This window comes from Gopherus evgoodei, chromosome 2, assembly GCF_007399415.2.
Source record: "Gopherus evgoodei ecotype Sinaloan lineage chromosome 2, rGopEvg1_v1.p, whole genome shotgun sequence".
NCBI lineage: Eukaryota > Metazoa > Chordata > Testudines > Testudinidae > Gopherus > Gopherus evgoodei.
Genome location: NC_044323.1, coordinates 294,129,370 through 294,148,904, shown reverse-complemented (window position 1 = coordinate 294,148,904; position 19,535 = coordinate 294,129,370). Strand labels below are relative to the sequence as shown.

Genomic DNA, 19,535 nt, shown 5'->3' with positions numbered 1-19,535 from the left:
GTTAGAGGCAAAAAGGCATCCTTTAAAAAGTGGAAGTTAAATCCTAATGAGGAGAATAGAAAGGAGCATAAACTATTAGCCAGGATGGGCAGGGATGGCGTCCCTAGCCTCTGTTTGCCAAAAGCTGGAAATGGGCAACAGGGGATGGATCACTTGTGATCACTGTTCATTCCCTCTGGGGCACCTGGCATTGGCCACTGTCGGCAGACAGGATACTGGGCTAGATGGACCTTTGGTCTGACCCGGTTGTTGACCATTCTTATGCCCTGGATCGCTATTGAATGCAGCCCAGTTCGCTTTAGCATTGTCAATGTCTGTGCTCCCCCCTTTCTCTCCAGTTCCCTAGTGAAGGAGTTGGGTGGCTTTTCCAAGCCATGTTGGTTGTGTTGGTGGAACCTGTTGATCAGGGTGCCAATACGTGTGCTGTTGCTACCAGTAAACGGCAGGTCATCAGCCTTGGCAATCAGAAAGCAAAGTGTAAAGGGAACGAGATTGCTTATTCCAGCCACGTAATGCCCTGAAGACCTTGATTGTGCCTGTCTTTTCCTTTGTGCAACAGACACGAAGTCTTTCATAGACTATTTAAGCATTTTGAACTGCAAGCAATGCTCTCTTTGCTTATAATAGATTAAAATGGCTCCAGAGTTGCGTTGATTCCATGGTATAATTCCTAGCATAATTCCTGGCTGCATCTTGTTGTGACCTCTCTTGAAGGCGAGTGATGCACCAGTAGTTTTCAGCAATCTGTTGGATAGTCCATCAGGTGTCTGACTGTTAGGTATATGCTGCGTAAGAGAGATTATCCTCTGGAAAAATTACTCTGGAAAAAGGCATTGTGGGGTTCCTTATTTGTGTCTTGATGACTCTGGAATAAATTTCCTCAGTGTGAAAATTAAAGAGTGGCTTTTTAGTCTGCCTAAAAAGCTTCCCCTGGGATCGGAAAGTCAAGCTGGGTTCTTTTCTTGATTGTGCATCACTACTATGAAAAAAAAATCTGCCATCAGAATTTAGCCGACAATAGAATCCAGCTCACCAACTGCGGTGTGACTATGCAGCTCTCATTGGAAGAAAATGAAACAGTCACTTATTTAGGTCAGTAAATTCAGCAGCTCTGGCTAGATACACATTAGGGAGATCTATTGAGTAATAAGGAGCTGTTTTTAAATAATCACTTTCCGACCAGAGTCTCAGTAAAGAATTGTCTCTTTTTGGAGGCTCCTAAAGCCAAATAGTCACCTGCCTTGCAGCAGTCATTTAGGGAGCAGTGCAACAAATCTGTAATTGCTAGTCTGCCTTGACACATGTTTTTCCACGACATGTTTTGAAGACAGCCATTTGCAGCTGAAAAGTTGACTACTCCTCTTCTGCTTCAAGGGGGTGGCGGGGAGTTTGACTTCAGAGAACACTAGACAGCAAGTAAATATTGACTAAAAATGTATTTTCCCCAGGTAGACTCCTTATGTCAATGCTTATCCTGGAGGATATCAGTGTTATCAGCCTAGTACATATTCTGACACCCAGTGGGACTGGGAAATCAAGACTGTGGAGGGATATGGTTATCCCTGATCTCTGAAGAAGCAACACATGCAAAATGGGAAGCAAACTGGAGGAATTTAGTTTTGTGTGTACCCATCAGAAGTATTGTGCCAGAAGTATTGTGCTCTCTAAAAGCTTTGTTCAGCACTTTTCTTCCACGTAATTAGCTGCACGCAGAGAAATCAAACATCAGCCCTCTCACTCTGTTTTACCAGAGACAGATCTCGATGCATCCCCTGGACCTACTGGTCTCCTGGAACATAGGAACTCTATAGTCACCAGGTAACTACAGTAAAGCTGTGTTATCCGGCACTTTACCAACCATAAAGCTCTAGAAATTGGCATTTCTGATATCTCCATAAAAGTTTGGTTGGCTCAGAGCTGGCAATCTCCCTCCTTGGCTTCGCGTGGCTCCCTGGAAGTGGCGACATGTTCCTGCTGCTCCTAGATGGAGTAACAGTCACAGGAGCTCCGTGTGCTGCCCCCATCCCGCCCTGAGTGCTGGCTCCACAGCTCTCATTGGCCAACAGCTAGTGGGAGCTGCAGGGGCGGTGCCTTTGGGTGGAGGCAGCGTGCAGAGCTGCCTGGCTGTGCCTCCGCCTAGGAGCAGCAGGGACATGGTACAGCTTGTGAGGAGCTTCCTGAGGTGAGCACTGCCCAGATCCGGCACCCGAGCCCTGTCCCGCTCCCCAATCCCCTGCCCCGAGCCTGAACCCTGCACCTCCTCCCTTGCTCCCAGCCCTGAGTCCCCTCCCTCGGTAAATATAACTCTTAGTTAACTGGAATTTTTACTAACTGGCACCCTCCATTTCCCCAACATGCCGGATAACAAAGCTTTTCCTGTACCTGGATATTCCTGTCTTCTCAGCTGGAAGTTTATCACGGGCTCCAACTGTCACAAGATGTGGGCTAAGCAACCTTTGAAATACTTGGTAGCTTCCTCTGGTATCTGCAGGTGGTGGGTTGTTCACTGATATTTGGTGTTATCAGGTGCTCCTACTAGGAACATGTAGGTCCCAATTCATGGAGACCCTTAAATATGTGCCTACTTTTAAACGCATGAGAACTTGGTGGAACATCTCTCATGCTTAAAGTTAGGCATGTGCTGCAATACCCTCCAAATTGGGACTTTAATTATTGTTCACATGCTGTGTGATGTATACGCACAGAGCAAGACGAGCTGCGATCTGTGCCATGTCGTGTTTGTAAAAATAGGTTGTAGTTCTTCAAAGCTGCAGTCAGCTCTTCCCCTATCCCAGAGGCATCCTGCAACATGGACTTCATAGGGCAATTTTTTAGAAATACTGGGTAAAATTTTCAAAGCACCTAAGTGACTTAGGAACCTGAAGCTCATTGAAATTCAATGAGACTGAGGCTCCTATGTGTTTAAATCACTTTTGAAAGTTGGATTGAGCTTCTGTGTCACATAGGTACTTTTGAAACATTTACCCTAGACTCTTGTGTTTGATGGAAAGAAAACTTCCCAGTATGTTGTAAGGATGCTGCCTTAAAGTTAGCAATGATATCTAAATATCTCTTTGTTCCTCCATTTAGCCGAGCTGTTCAGCGGAGTTTAGCCATCATTCGTCAGGCCAAACAGAAGAAAGTGAAGAAGGAGTATTGTATGTACTACAACCGCTTTGGCAAATGTAACCGTGGGGAGAGCTGTCCCTACATCCATGATCCGGAAAAAGTAGCTGTCTGCACCAGGTGGGTGCATGAACACATAACTTTTCTTGTCACAAGCGCATACTTGTGCTTCATCTCAATATGGTTGGACACAGAACTCACCTGCAATCAGTCCTTGCCTCTGTTGCACATTTTAGTGAAACAGACCAAACAGTAGCAATACTTTGAACTAGTATAGAATTTTATATCTTCAAAGTGCGTGTCATGCCAGTAAAACATTATTTGAACTGGGGAGAGTGTGAATGAGAAAGAGAGGGAGAGAGATTTGCTTTAACTACATGTAATGATGGCCTTAAATCCGGAGCTTGTATTTCATCCCAAAGGATGCCAGAACATTCTTTGGTAAGTTTTTAACAGGAACCACAAACACACAGATTTCTGAGAATCATAGCAACGTTGGGTTGGAAGGGGCCTCGAAAGGTCATCAAGTCCAGTCCCCTGTGCTGAGGCAGGACCAAGGAAACTTAGACCATCCCTAACAGGTGCTTGTCCAACCTGTTCTTAAAAACCTCCAGTGATGGGGATTCCACAACCTCCCATGGAAGCCAGTCCCAGTGCTTAATTATCCTTATAGTTAGAAAGTTTTTGCGAATATCTAACTTAAATCTCCCTTGCTGCACATTAAACCGATTATTTCTTGTTCTACCTTCAGTGGACATGGAAAGCAACTGATCACCTTCCTTTTCATAACACTCCTTAACATATTTGACGACTGTTATCAGGACCCCGCCTCAGCCTTCTTTGTTCAATATGAAACGTGGTCAGGTTTTCTAAACTTTTTTTTCATTCTTGTTGCTCTCCTTTGGATTCTCTCTGATTTGTGCACATCTTTCTTGAAATGTGTTTTACAGAACTGGACAAAGTACTCCTGCTGAAGCCTCACCTGGGCCAAGTAGAGCAGGACAATTATCATCCACACTGACATGCCTGGTTTAAACACACATTAGTAATAATTCCAGCATATATCCATAAGTCTTGATACACACCAAGTACATACATCACACAAGAATATCATAGACTATCAGGGTTGGTAGGGACCTCAGGAGGTCATTTGTCCAGTCCCCTGCTCAAAGCAGGACCAATCTCCAACTAAATCATCCCAGCCAGGGCTTTGTCAAGCCGTGCCTTAAAAACCTCTAAGGAAGGAGATTCCACCACCTCCCTAAGTAACCCATTCCAGTGCTTCACCACACTCCTGGTGAAAAAGTTTTTCCTAATATCCAACCTAAAACACTCCCGCTGCAGCTTGAGACCATTACTCCTTGCTCTGTCATCTGGTACCGCTGAGAACAGTCTAGATCCACCCTCTTTGGAACCCCCTTTCAGGTAGTTGAAAGCAGCTATCAAATCCCCCCTCATTCTTCTCTTCTGCAGACTAAATAATCCCAGTTTCCTCAGCCTCTCTTCGTAAGTCATGTGCTCCAGCCCCCTAATCATTTTTGTTGCCCTCTGCTAGACTCTTTCCAATTTTTCCACTTCCTCCTTGTAATGTGGGGCCCAAAACTGGACACAGTACTCCAGATGAGGTCTCACCAATGTTGAATAGAGGGGAATGATCACGTCCCTCAATGTGCTGGCAATGCCCCTACTTGTACAGCCCAAAATGCAGTTAGCTTTCTTGGCAACAAGGGCACACTGTTGACTCATATCCAGCTTGTCGTCCACTGTAACCCCCTAGGTCCTTTTCTGCAGAACTGCTGCCTAGTCATTCAGTCACTAGTCTGTAGCAATGCATGGGATTCTTCCGTCCTAAGTGCAGGACTCTGCACTTGTTCTTGTTGAACCTCATCAGGTTTCTTTTGGCCCAATCCTCCAATTTGTCTAGGTTCCTCTATATCCTATCCCTACCCTCCAGCGTATCTACCACTCCTCCCAGTTTAGTGTCATCTGCAGACTTCCCGAGAGTGCAGTCCATGCCATCCTCCAGATAATTAATGAAGATATTGAACAAAACCGGCCCCTGGACCAACCCTTGGGGCACTCCGCTTGATTCTGGCTGTCAACTAGACATGGGGCCATTGATCGCTACCCGTTGAGCCCAATGATCTGGCCAGCTTTCTATTCACCTTATAGTCTGTTGATCCAGCCCATACTACTTTAACTTGCTGGCAAGAATACTGTGGGAGACCGTATCAATAGTTAATCAATATTAATGGTCAGTGACCTATTAGTTTTCAAATGATGCCTCACGCGGCATATTTTGTACAAAGATTATTGCCATAGTGCATAGGGTGTGAATACGGGGATGCGTAGGGTCACAATCCCCCAGAATGGTACTAGCTTTTTCACAACTGCTTCACATTGCTGACTCACATTTCGTTTGTGATCCGATATAACCCCCAGATCTATTTCATTAGTACCAGTGCCTAGCCAGTTATTCCCCATTTTGTAATTGTGTATTTGATTTTTCCTTCCGAAGTGCAAAGTACTTTGCACTTGTCTTTAGTTTATTTCACCTTGTTGATTTCAAACCACTTTTATAATTTGTCAAGGTTGTTTTGAATTCTAACCCTATATTCCAAAGTGTTTGAAACCCCTCCCAGCTTGATGTCATCCACACATTTTATAAGTGTACTCTCCACTCCATTATCCAAATCATTATAGAAAAATGTTGAAAAATACCAGATCCAGGACAAAGGACCCCACTAGATATTACCCTCCCCAACTCCCTCCGTTTGACATTGAGCCATTGATAGCTACTCTTTGAGTACAGTCTTTCAACCAGTTGTGAACCCACCGTTTGTAATTTCATCTAGATCATATTTCCGTAATAATTAAGTTGTTTTCCTATGGCAAAAGATCAAAGGTAATAACTCGTGTATCCTGTCTGAGAATCAGCATTAATGTCAAATCAACATGTTCTCTGGCTAGCGTGAAGTTCTACAGCCCTTAAATTTAATAGTAAAGCTTAGAACTTACTGTCAAGCACTGATTCTTCTCACCTCTATGAGGCCAAGTATTGTCTCTGGTGGCTGGGGAAAGTGAGGCAGAGAGTAAATGGTTTAACCAAGGCCACAGGGGGGAGTAGTCCCACAAGGGTAAGTTCTTTCACCAATCGTGTTCAACATGTACATGCCTCCACTAGGTGAACTGGGCAGGTGACACAGACATCAGAACAGTGTGGGGTTTTAGCTGCAGGACTCGTTAGCCTGCACTTTACAAAAATCTGTCGTCTTCTTCCTCCCTTCCCATGTTTATTTTATGCCAATGGTTTCAAAAAGATTATAATCCAGTTTAGCAGATCAATTATAAAACACCTGTCCTGGGGAGCATATCTAGAATTCAGTGAAGGAGGAATTGCTTCTGGTTTGACATCTAACAGGTGTGAGCTTCTCTGCCTCTCAGGTTAGGTTTTCCCCTTGATGGAGCACGTGAAGATGCAAGATATTTGGACTCTGTTGCAACCACCCTCCTCTCCAGCATGCGCCATATGCACAAACCTGCTTTCAGCCCAGTCTGTTTTCCTGGAACTGAGATGCTGTGCATACAAACACATTTCCTAGCGCCCCTCACTGTGGGCTAGGCCCTCTGAACAAACCACTCTGTGATTCTGAATCTTGAGGGGGGTATGTTCTGAAAATGCCTCTGAGATGGGAAAGAGACTGTGCTGCAGTCAGACGTTGTATAGCTAATCCCAGGTAACAAACAGTTAAAGTTGCTTCAGGACCCATCCACTGGCCCAGGCCTTTCAGAACAGGGGAATGCCAAGCTAAGGGAAAAGTTCCCAACATTCCAGGCCACCTGGACATCTGTCAATGATCCACATACAGACATCGCTTCTGCTTCCAATTCTGACCTCCTCTGCTCCTCACAGAGCACCAACAGACCTTGCTGGAGCTGCGTGCTCACACATCCAAAGCTGCTGCAGATTGCTGCTGCTAGGGTTAGGGCGAAGGTTTGGCGTTAGTGGTTTGCTTTCTGTCACACAGCAGTTGTGCTGACTCCAGCCTTGCTTATTGTCCTACACGCTCCACCAAAAAAAAACTATTTTACAAATGACTGATTAGACAAGTAACATATTGCAGACCCGTTCCTCATGCCTCTTCCTGGGGCCCAATCATCTGACATTCTTAAGGCACTCAGTGCCTTGCAGGATTGAGCCCTACGATTCTGGGTGCCAGCAAATGAGCCCTGTGGCGTTAGATGCTGGGCGAGCATGTCTGAAATGAAGACATGAAACATTTTTTAAACCAGGGGTCTGTGGTGCACCTATTTCATACTCCACTTCCAACCTATGCCAGTACAGAGGCTCCCCGACTTACACCATCATTCTGGTCCGGAAAGCCTTGCGTGACCAGAATTTGACATAAGTCGGAAACATATATTGTGCAAGCATAAAAAACAAACAATTACAACAAAAAGATTGCCTTGACCTTAATTCTGTTGTTATCCTGGCACACTGAAGGCTGCATTTTGGTAGTGGATGACAATGGGCTTAATTGGAAGATGAGGAAGGAGAGGAGGAGACAGGCATGATTTGAATGAAATAATAGGGTGAAATAACAGAAATACAGTGTCACTGAAATAACATGAGACTGAGAGGCTGTGAGAGCGTAAAGCCTTCCCTTATAGGAGATGCTACTGCTGTATTCCTCCGCACACCACACTATAGTTACTTTGTGTTCCCGTACGCTATGCAATATTTTCCACAACTCAAAAATTTTATTTATGCCTTATGGAACTTTTTTGCATAAGTCGGGTCTTGTGTAACCCGAGGAGTGTCTGTACTGTGCTTGTTAAACATTTAAGCCATGATCCAGGCAATATCTTCCCCAGGGTTAGTCTGACTTCATGTAAACCCTCCAGTAAATCCATTATTTTTTCCTCAAAGCACAAGCGACAGTCTCCAGTAGGGGATGGCAGCCCATTTCTGTCTTAAACTGTGTAATTTTGAATGCTGTTGCACACTGAGATGTTCCTCTCCAGAGGATGCCATCTCCGTACATATCCTTTTGTAGCAACATGCCAGGAGTGGAGAGGGATCATACCTGTGTGGATCTTACATACCACTGACCTGAGGAGTCATTCTCTGTGGCAACACTTGTGGAGCTTGTCATGCCAATAAAACCTCATTGAATTGAACTGAACTGTGTGTGTCGGTTGCGATCTGGAAAGTACTGTGGGATGCTACAGGTTGAGATGGTGTGTAGCTGGGAAAGGATATTACTTTATTACAGAGAAGCATTGAAGACTGTTCCCAGCTCATCTTCCTTGCCCTTGTTGCTGTAAAATGTTTGAAAAATGAACAGTTTTGCTAGTATCATTTCTTACCCAACTGTTGATGTTATGATATTATTCTTTTAAAAAGTCATCTTAAATCATTTCTCCTTTAAGAAAATGCCTCTTCAGATCCCCATTCCTGCTGCTAGAAATCATTTGGATCGCATCCATAAACTTACACCGTGCTTTACAGAGATGAAGGCACGTTCCCTGCTGCGATAAATGTTGGTTAAGTCATAGCGGCACAAGCAGTGCTGTGTAACTCCAAGCGGGTGCATCACATCGAGAGACTGTATTTGGAGGATTCCGGTAACTGACAGAGTTGGGTCTGAATGTGTCTGTCTGAATTTAAAAATCCACTATCGCCGTGGTATCTAAATACTGATTAATCGGAAGACGCTCGCTCTAAATGCCTACACATATTTTAGGGTCTTGTTTTCAGAATCTTGAGCTCTGATCTTCATCCAGAGTTCATATATTATCCCCTGTGTCTTTTGAATCCAAACCTTAAATACCCCTGAATGGGGGACCAGGCCTTCCTTTGTCTCTGTTCACTGCTGGCCACAGTGAAGTCCCAGTGCAACTGGATCCTTTGGGCACTGCCAAAGTATGAGTAATCCTCCTGATAACCGCAAGGTTTCAAACACTCCATCTGTAGTTTGTTGCTCTGGTCCCTCTGGTTACTGATCTGCAACTTAGTTGTCTAGAAATCGTTCATGAGCCATCACTTGCTCTTTTAGGGGGAAAGATAAGTACCAATTTAATATGTGAAATGGGCTTTAATAGGAAATGTATGGAGCAGTTATGTAATGTTCACTTGAACTGTGCCTCAGGCTAATACAAGTATGAAATGGTGAGTCCGAGGATATTCTCTGTGTTTAAAATAGCATGTTTCTGTTTGTAATACTCTGGATCTGTCTCTAAACCCTTTTCTGGTTCTTTGGCAGATTTCTCCGTGGCACATGCAAGAAGACTGATGGGACATGTTCATTTTCACACAAAGTTTCTAAAGATAAGGTCTGTATGGTTTTCTAATGAGCACATTCCAGCTTTATGAGAGAGTTGACCTAAGGAGGCAACACTTCTGCTGGTTGTAGGGAAGTCTATGCTATAGAGTGTTTCAAATTGAGTTCATCTACAGTTTGCTTGCCAAGCTGTTCAGGCTCATTATGAGGTCCTAGCTTATAATGAGAGAAGAGTGTGCCTCTTAAACCAACTTGGTGAATCAGTATATTAGTGCATTAAGCAGCAAATTTGAGACTAGAGCACCTGGGGCTGTTTGCAGTGCTGGTAACGTGTCTGGTTAAGGGGTATTTAAGCTCTTGAGATCAGAACAGAAGCACACGGAGTCAGAGCATTTGCCATCTCTTTAAGACTGTGCTTCATTCTAAATCACTCCACAGCTGGGGTCAGACTGAGAGACTGTTGGAACGTACCGTAGTTAGGAGACATAAATTAACCTTTTTTTTAAAGAAAAGCTAGACAATGAAACTGTCTGGCAGAATGATTTTTAATTTCATCATTTTCACTCTGCTTGGAAGTATTCGGAGCTCTCTCGTTTTATTACACAGACTAAGGTTGAGAGATAATTAGATTTTCTTTTAGCGATTATTGGCTGATAATTTAGCAGGTTAATCTTCATTCGCTGGATAGGACTTCAAATTGGAGGTAACTTGTGAGGTCTCAATCCGGCAAAGCATGTAAGCACATGCCTAAATGAAATCCTGGGACTTAAGAATGTGCTTAACTTACATGCTTGGGTTCTTTGCTGAGGAGGGCTAGACTTTGCCCCTGTTGAGCACACACTTAAGTGGTTTGCTGAGTCAGGGCCTGTCTGAATGAGAGAGAAGTTCTCAAGCCCTAGATAGAGAGTCAGAACAAAAGCTAGAGGGGCTAATGTCCAAGCCAGAAGGGTTTATTCCCCTAGGAATCCATGCTCCCACAGCAGCAGGAATCACGGTATCAGAAGCAGTTCGGTCTTCATGTTCCGCTGTAGTGATGGAGGTGCAAGAGGCTGGGGTGTGAAAGGGAAAAGATCCCTTCGCAACAGTCCATGAACGCTATGCCTCCCCAGTCCATCGTGTCACTCAGTAATTATTCCAGCCCCACTGTGCATAATTCTGACATATAGTTTGCCTACATCAGCTTTAGTGCAACTTTAAGGACAGGAATCAAAGCACCAGAAAGCTGTCAGATCAGGAAGCATTGCTTTTGTTGCTTGTCCCACAGATCATCCAAAGATACCGTCATAAATCACCCTGGAGACGCCACCTTCCGGTCTCTCCTTTCTCCAGTCCTTATTGGTTAAATGTCTCTCTGTTCCATTCATAGTCCATCACGCCATTTATGTAATCAAAATGTATGACGTAGAGCTTTGACTAACCCAGCGATACTGCCAAAGGATTTAACCATCAGCCCTCCATGTCTAACCAGTGTTTGAAACAGAACCATTTTCAACAGCTCTCTTCTCTGGATGCAGCTTACTTGTTTTCTTTCTCTCTGGCGGTGGTTGATGGGTAGCTCCAAAGTGATCCCAAAGGCCATCTGACTCGTACTCTGAATTATTCGCCAAAGTGCCACATGGGGCTTTTTGTGCACACCGTACTTGTAGTGCAGTCATTTAATCATTAGTATGTAAAACTGTGTATGGTCTAGAGCAGGGGCGGGCAAACATTTTGGCCCGAGGGCCACATCAGGGTTCCGAAACTGTGTGGAGGGCCGGGTAGGGAAGGCTGTGCCTCCCCAAACAGCCTGGCCCCCGCCTCCTCCCACTTCCTGCCCCCTGACTGTCCCCTTTAGAACCTCTGACCCATCCAACCCCTGCTCTCCTTGTCCCCTGACTACCCCCTCCTGGGACCCCCCCGCCCCATCCGACCCCCCCCCTTTCCGTCCCCTGACTGCCCCGATCCCTATCCACACCCCTACCCCTGACAGGCCCTCCGGGACTCCCACATCTATTCATCCCCACCAGAATCTCCACCCCATCCAACTGCCCTCTTCTCCCTGTCTCTTGACTGCCCCCCAGGGCTCCTTGCCCCTTATCCAACCCCCCGCTCCCTGCCCCCTTACCATGCTGTTCAGAGCACCAGGACTGGCAGCTGCACTGCCCTGCCGGAGCCAGCCATACCACCACCCAATCTAGAGCACCGGGACAGGCCGGCGGCTCCTGCATTTCCACCGCCCAGAGCACTGGTGACATGGCGAGCTGAGGCTGTGGGGAGGGGCCAGGGGCTATCCTTCCAAGCCGGGAGCTCCAGGGCTGGGCAGGAGGGTCCGGCCTGCAGGCCGCAGTTTGCCCAGCTCTGGTCTGGAGAGTGCAGATCGGGAACTTCTGTCCTCCCTGTCTCAGAACACAAGAACAAGGAGAGATTTGATGACTTCAAAAGGCGGGGAATTCAGAACTGATAAGTGAGTTTTTTTTATACAGCGTGTAATCGGACTGTGGAAGTCATTGTTGAGACCAAGAACTTAGCAAGATTCCAAAAGGGATTGGATGCTTATGTGGAGAGCAATAATATCCATTGTTACAGTTAAAGCTAACAACTGTTTTGGAAGGAAATTACACTTCGTGCTTCAGAGCCTGACCTAATCTCCCACTCTTAGAGATCAGAACGAGACCGAACGTGAGGGGACGTTTATCCCACATTTGCTATTGCTGGTTCCTGACAGCTTCATTTGAAGTATCTGGTGCCGATTACTGTCAGAGACCGGACAGTGGACTAGAGGGACCTGGGGTCTGATCCAGTCAGGCAGTGCGTTAGCACTAGTGTATTGAGTAGAACTACCTACACCTGTAGTCATGCGTGTGTGTGTGTATCCTGCAGTGCTTAGAGGCATGTTGTGATGGCATTTCTCATACCTAGACATGCCTAAAATCTCTGTTACACTGTAATCCTTAGCATTTCTCCCCTTCCACTACATGCCTGCCCTGACCGAGTGCTTGTCTCTGGGCTCTCAGGAACGCTGGGACAGTGAGGGTTAAAACAAGCAGCTGGTGCCTTTTTTTTTTTTTTTGTTTAAGTGACTGTTACAAGTGTTTCAGTGGAGTTCTGTGAACACCCCAGGCAGCATTACTGAACGTGTCCAACCTCAGAGAAACCCCCTAGAGTGAAATGGCTGGAAATGATCAGCCAGTTCCCCAGATCCTCCACCCAATGTACACCCCCACCCAATCCTAACTGTGCCCCTAAAATAACAGCTTGACCTTTTGCTGCCGGTTTGCAAAAGTGAGACTCTCCCATTCCCAGAGCAGGTAGCACAGCTCCATGCCATGCAGTCCCTCACCTCTATGGGAGGCAAGTTTGTAGAAATTTTGGTGGTGCCCAGACCCTGCCCCCCAACTCCGCCCCCTCAAACTCCGCCTCCACCTGCCTAAGGCTCTGGGGGGGGTTTCAGGAGGGAGGTCTGGGGTGCAGGTCCTGGGCTGGGGATTAGGATGCAGGAGGGGTGCAGGCTTTGGGAAGGCGTTTGGGTGCTGGGTGCAGGCTCTGGGCTGGGGCACGGAGTGGGTGTGCAGGAGGGGGTGAGCGCTGCAGGTTTTGAGATGGAGTTTGGATGCAGGCTCTGGGCTGGTGGTGGTGTAGGAAGAGGTGAGGGATGCAGGCTCTGGGCTGGTAGTGGAGGTGTAGGAAGAGGTGAGGGATGCAGGCTCTGGGCTGATGGTGGGGGTGTAGGAATGGGTGAGGGGTGCAGGCTCTGGGAGGGAGTTTGGGTGCTGGGTGCAGACTCTGGGCTAGGACAGGGGGTGAGTGTGCAGGAGGGAGTGAGGGGTGCAGGCTTTGGGACGGAGTTTGGGTGCAGGCTTGGCTGGGGGTGGGGGTGCACACTGGGGCAGAGGATCAGGCTGCAGGGGAATGAGGGTTGAGGCTGAGGATGAGGGGTTCATGATGCGAGGGGGCTCAGAGCTGGGGCAGAGGCTCAGGGTGCAGGGGGATGAGGGCTGTGGCTGGGGATGAGGATCAGGGTGCAGGGGGATGAGGGCTCTGGCTGGGATGAGGATCAGGGTGCAGGGGGATGGGGGTTCTGGCTAGGGCAGAGGATCAGGGTGCAGGGGGATGAGGGCTCTGGCTGGGGATGAGGATCAGGGTGCAGGGGGATGAGGGCTCTGGTTGGGGATGAGGATCAGGGTGCAGGGGGATGAGGGCTCTGGCTGGGGATGAGGATCAGGGTGCAGGGGGATGAGGGCTCTGGCTGGGGATGAGGATCAGGGTGCAGGGGGATGAGGGCTCTGGCTGGGGATGAGGATCAGGGTGCAGGGGGATGAGGGCTCTGGCTGGGGATGAGGATCAGGGTGCAGAGGGATGAGGGCTCTGGCTGGGGATGAGGATCAGGGTGCAGGGGGATGGGGGCTCTGGCTAGGGCAGAGGATCAGGGTGCAGGGGGATGAGGGTTGGGGCTGAGGATGAGGGTTTGGGGTGTTGGAGAGGCTCAAGGCTAGGGCGGAAGAGCAGAGTAAGGGCAGCCTGCCTTGCCATTAGCGGATTGCAGGCGCAAGGACCCTGGGACAGCAGACAGCAGTTCTGCCGGGAGCCGATCTCCGCGCAGGCAGGGACGCAGTGGAAGGGGGACACAGGGGGAGAGGTGGAAGGCGGAGGCCGGGACCCACTCCAGGCAGGGACGCGGCGGGGGGAGATCCGCGGGGGCCGGGGCCCGATCCAGGCAGGGCCGGGGGAGAGACCCAGCTCCAAATATTGCTGGAGCAGGGCACCCGGCCCTGAATATTCCTGGAGCCCGGGCACCTCGAGCCCATATAACTCACTGCCTATGCTCACTTCCAGTCTGTGTGCCTCTCATCTACTACCCACTTAACCATCCTTTCCACCTCCACATTCCTGCCCTTCCACATGTCCCCCTCTCTCCTGCCCACTCACCCCCAATCCAGGCCTTGAGTCAGGAGCAGGTCAGATTTTATTTCTAAACACAGGGTAAAATGATTGGACCTTTCTGGGTAGTGATGTGAAAATAGCTCTGGACAATGCAACACTGGCTGTAGGGCCGCAGGAATGGGATGTAAGTGACACGGGAAAAGAGAGAAAATACTGCATGGTCACTTTAAGGTGCACACAATCCTGTCCAGGGCATTTTCACTACCCTGGCCTACTGAGAATCAGGACCTGGGCTGTCTTCAGCCTGGCCCAACCTCCCCTCCCCCAGCAAGCTGTGTCAGTTGGGAAAGTCCAAAGTCCTTACCTTACCCAGTCTCTTCCTTCTGGCTCCCTGACCACTTCCTCATCTTTCCCTGCTCCACTCCCCTCCATCAGCCTCCTTCTATTTCCTTTAGAGGCCTGCCTTAGCCATCCCTGTTCTAGACAGCACTGGAGCACAGGCTCATTCTCTTCAACTCCAGGGAAGGGACTGTGTCCTGTATTCGAACAGCTCCCAGCACGATGGGCCCTGATCCTGAGTGGGACTTTCGGGAACCACCACAATCTAAAGCATAATCATGATACTTAAAGTTAAGAACGTACCTAACTGCTGTCCTGAATGATGACACTTCCCTGATTCAGGGCCTTAATATGCCCCTGGCCAAAGTCCTGTCCCTGTGTGTCATGCAGGGTACCACAAGTGGGTTTTGTTACAGTGTAGGCTTCTGTTGGACTCTGGGGCAGCAGACAGCAGTTCTGCCGGGAGCCGATCTCCGCGCAGGCAGGGACGTGGCAGAAGGGGGACGCAGGGGGAGGGGTGGAAGGCGGAGGCCGGGACCCACTCCAGGCAGGGACGCGGCGGGGGGAGACCCGCTGGGGCCGGGGCCCGATCCAGGCAGGGCCGGGGGAGAGACCCAGCTCCAAATATTGCTGGAGCAGGGCACCCGGCCCTGTCCACACGTCGGTTTCCTTTCTGGGGATAGTTTTGTCAGCGAAGCCTTCTCTGTACCCAGAAGCAGTAACTGTCATAGCAGTGAGCCTTGGACGTAGAAGAGCATGCAGGACTTCCTGTACGTCTGAAAAAACAATAATGTGAAAAAGTCCATTGTGCTACCAAACGGGGAAAGTGACTGTCCCCAGCATTAGTCTCCCTTAAATGGTTCAAAGGTCCCCGGTTGCCATCTTGTAGTCAGTGTGGGCTGGAAGAGAACAGCCTTCTTTGCTGAGTTCAGAGCCCATTCACTGTGATTTATGGCTGCAGGAAGCAGGCTCCCCAAAGCAAGAGGCAACTCCGACATTCACTTCTGTAGCTTCCTGTTAACCTGTGTAATTACTAGCAAAGGTGATGTTAGCCTCATTTATCAAATACAAACCCAAAGAGAAAGACAGGTGAATTCATTCAGCACAGGAAGAAAAGTGGTTTTCTGCTGCTTGGAGGCTTTGCTATGACCAGGCAGAGCAAATTCCACTTGCTTTTCAAATGAGGGGTTTTGGGGGGTTATTTTTTGTTTTAACTGTTCGAGCTGAGCTTTTGTTTGTTGATAATGTGACTTTCCCTTGGTACTCTTAACTTCAATGGAGGGTGTGGGTGAAGAGGTACCAGGCTCCATCCATATCAGATCTGGGGTTGATCACTGGGCAGATTCTTGTAGAGTAAATTGCCAGGAAATCAGTGTAAATCATCCTAAATTGTAGGGTAATAAGATTCTTTCCCCCTTGCTGCCCCAGCAGTCCAGCCCTAAATATCTGTGCTCTGAACATACACAACACTTGCTGGTACCCTCTGAAACTGGATTGCTTGGTAAGCTTCATAGTCATATCCTGCTTTAGCCAGCAGTTCCAGCTTTTACAGCTGTCTGTCTTGCCCTCTCTTGCGGGGCTGGTGGTCCTCCAGCACCCTTACAGAAATGTACAGCGCCTCAGACAGCCTGGAATATACCCAGTTTAGATTGTGCTGCTTAAATCATCTGTTCACTGTGCCACAACGTCCATTTTGCACCTTCACATGTTAAAGCCTCGCCTCCTCCCCGTTGTGCCACATAGTTTGTGGCTGTTACTGGTAGGCATTCATGGCTATTATCCATAAATCACTAACCCACCTCTCTCAGCCACTGATGCTCCCAGATGCACCTTTCTCACCAGCTCACATGGGAGCAGTATGTCTCCTGTGATGGTTCCCCTTAGCACGAGTGAGGGTAAAAAGAGCACAAGGATGAGGGCAGTTAATGTGGTTTACTGTAACTCAGGCTTGTCGTTGCTCCTAACTATCTGTCATTAATATTTATACGCAGGAGTGTGCGTACGTAGAGGGAGCCTGCCCAGGCATTGTCTGTGCACAGTAGGTATTTCTAACGTGCCCAGTACTCTGGTGTTTGAGCACATGGATTTTATATCTCGTTAGAGCTCTGTGTGCGTAAAGCTCATGTAGCTTTTCAGGAAAACAGGCGCACAAATCCAGGCTGCTTCAGCCCTTGAAAATCCACCAGTTTGGCAAGGCGAGCGGAGCATTCCTTTACCTGCTGACGTCTCCAATGGCAGCCGTAGGTCAGTGTGTTTGGTGGATGGTTCGTCGCGTTGTAAGGAAGCGCCCGTTGGTCCTTTGCTGCAGCTGATGGCCTAGTCAGTGGAAAAGGTACTGCAGCTGTGGAAACCCCTAGTGGAACGTGCACATGAGCACGATATTCTCGGGACATTAGAGCGGTTGCTCTGCTTGTATCCTTTATGTGGGAGGAGGTGTTCTGTTGAAAGCACCTTAGTGCATTGTTGGTTGTTTACCAGATAATAAGCGGTCTAATGGCTGTGAATGGTGCATGGGATTTTGCAGTTGGCCTCTTTATTTTACTCTGATTTACCTTTTGTTTTTCTGAGTGGGAGTGAGACGCTTAGGGCCCCACCAGAGGAGCCTTGCTCATTTTCACATGAGCCATTGTCCCGTATTGGTCTGAGGTAATGTAAAATCTCCTTGGGGGCCTTACCCAACGGTGGGAGAATGGGCTACTGGTTAGGGCATGGGGTTGGGATTCAGGATACCTGGATTCAGTTTGTGGCTCTGGCACAGACTTCCTGTGTGACCTAGGGCAAATCACTTCATCTGCTTTGTGCCTCTGTTCCCCAGCTGTAAAAGGGGGACGACCTGCTGTACCACAGAGAGGTGTAGCAAAAGTTGCTCCAGTAATTATTGTGAGATGCTCTGATAATACGACCATGGAATTACTTAGATAGTTAATTAGACCCTCTCTTCTGACACATTGCGTGGTGCACAGTGACAGGCCTCTACAGAACAAGTAATCAGGGCCATTTTTATTAATCTTCTGCTCAAAATTTGTCCAGCCCTTTGTGCCTCATGGTGGGCAGGTGTGACACTTCAGGGATATCCAGGGCTGGGAGGCATCTCACTCCACCTGCCCTTAGTCTGAGGAAGCCTTGTCTGTCCTTGCCTGTCAGGGGTCAACTCCCCAGCTCCACTAGCCATGGGCAATACAAGCACTTCTGTCTGGGCCTCACCAGCCCTCTTCTCTCTCTGTCTACCAGTTAGCAATTGGCACACTCCAACTCCTGAGCCCTCCAAGCATCTCCATGGAACATCCAGCCCCTGGTGTCCTATACGCTCACAGTGGTCACATATTCGCTGCTTCGAAAGAAACAGTGCACCCCAGCTCATAGACTCTAGGACTGGAAGGGACCTTGAGAGGTCATTGAGTCCAGTCCCCTGCCCTCATGGCAGGACCAAATACTGTCTAGACCATCCCTGATAGACATTTATCTAACCTACTCTTAAATATCTCCAGCGATGGAGATTTCACAACTTCCCTAGGCAATCTATTCCAGTGTTTAACTACCCTGACAGTTAGGAACTTTTTCCTAATGTCCAACCTAAATCTCCCTGGCTGCAGTTTAAGCCCATTGCTTCTTGTTCTATCATTGGAGGCTAAGGTGAACAAGTTTTCTCCCTCCTCCTGATGACACCCTTTTAGATACCTGAAAACTGCTATCATGTCCCCTCTCAGTCTTCTCTTTTCCAAACTAAACAAACCCAATTCCTTCAGCCTTCCTTCATAGGTCATGTTCTCAAGACCTTTAATCATTCTTGTTGCTCTTCTCTGGACCCTCTCCAATTTCTCCACATCTTTCTTGAAATGCGGTGCCCAGAACTGGACACAATACTCCAGTTGAGGTCTAACTAGCGCAGAGTAAAGCGGAAGAATGACTTCTCGTGTCTTGTTTACAACACACCTGTTAATGCATCCCAGAATCACGTTTGCTTTTTTTGCAACAGTATCACACTGTTGACTCATATTAAGCTTGTGGTCCACTATGACCCCTAGATCTCTTTCTGCCATACTCCTTCCTAGACAGTCTCTTCCCATTCTGTATGTGTGAAACTGATTGTTCCTTCCTAAGTGGAGCACTTTGCATTTATCTTTATTGAACTTCATCCTGTTTACCTCAGACCATTTCTCCAACTTGTCCAGATCATTTTGAATTTTGACCCTGTCCTCCAAAGCAGTTGCAATCCCTCCCAGTTTGGTATCGTCCGCAAACTTAATAAGCGTACTTTCTATGCCAACATCTAAATCGTTGATGAAGATATTGAACAGAACCGGTCCCAAAACAGACCCCTGCGGAACCCCACTTGTTATACCTTTCCAGCAGGATTGGGAGCCATTAACAACTACTCTCTGAGTACGGTTATCCAGCCAGTTATGCACCCACCTTATAGTAGCCCCATCTAAATTGTACTTTCCTAGCTTATCTATAAGAATATCATGCGAGACCGTATCAAATGCCTTACTAAAGTCTAGGTATATCACATCCACCGCTTCTCCCTTATCCACAAGGCTCGTTATCCTATCAAAGAACGCTATCAGATTAGTTTGACACGATTTGTTCTTTACAAATCCATGCTGGCTATTCCCTATCACCTTATCACCTTCCAAGTGTTTGCAGATGATTTCTTTGATTACCTGCTCCATTATCTTCCCTGGCACAGAAGTTAAACTAACTGGTCTGTAGTTTCCTGGGTTGTTTTTATTTCCCTTTTTATAGATGGGCACTATATTTGCCCCCTTCCAGTCTTCTGGAATCTCCCCCGTCTCCCATGATTTCCCAAAGATATTAGCTAGAGGCTCAGATACCTCTTCCATTAACTCCTTGAGTAACCTCTTCCATTAACTCCTTGAGTAACCTCTTCCATTAACTCACGAGTTCCACCTCAGATCGCAGCTC

At 47.8% G+C, this 19,535-nt stretch overlaps 1 protein-coding gene across 3 annotated transcripts in view; it reads left to right on the top strand.

Moving 5' to 3' along the window:
- Positions 1–19,535, top strand: part of ZC3H3 (zinc finger CCCH-type containing 3) — a 351,980-nt gene that overhangs the window by 240,101 nt on the left and 92,344 nt on the right. For all 3 annotated transcript variants that reach the window (XM_030553922.1, XM_030553923.1, XM_030553924.1), the window contains exons 7-8: positions 3,091–3,246; positions 9,393–9,462. In XM_030553922.1, coding sequence (XP_030409782.1) covers positions 3,091–3,246; positions 9,393–9,462 — 226 coding nt within the window. The remainder of the gene's footprint in view (positions 1–3,090; positions 3,247–9,392; positions 9,463–19,535) is intronic.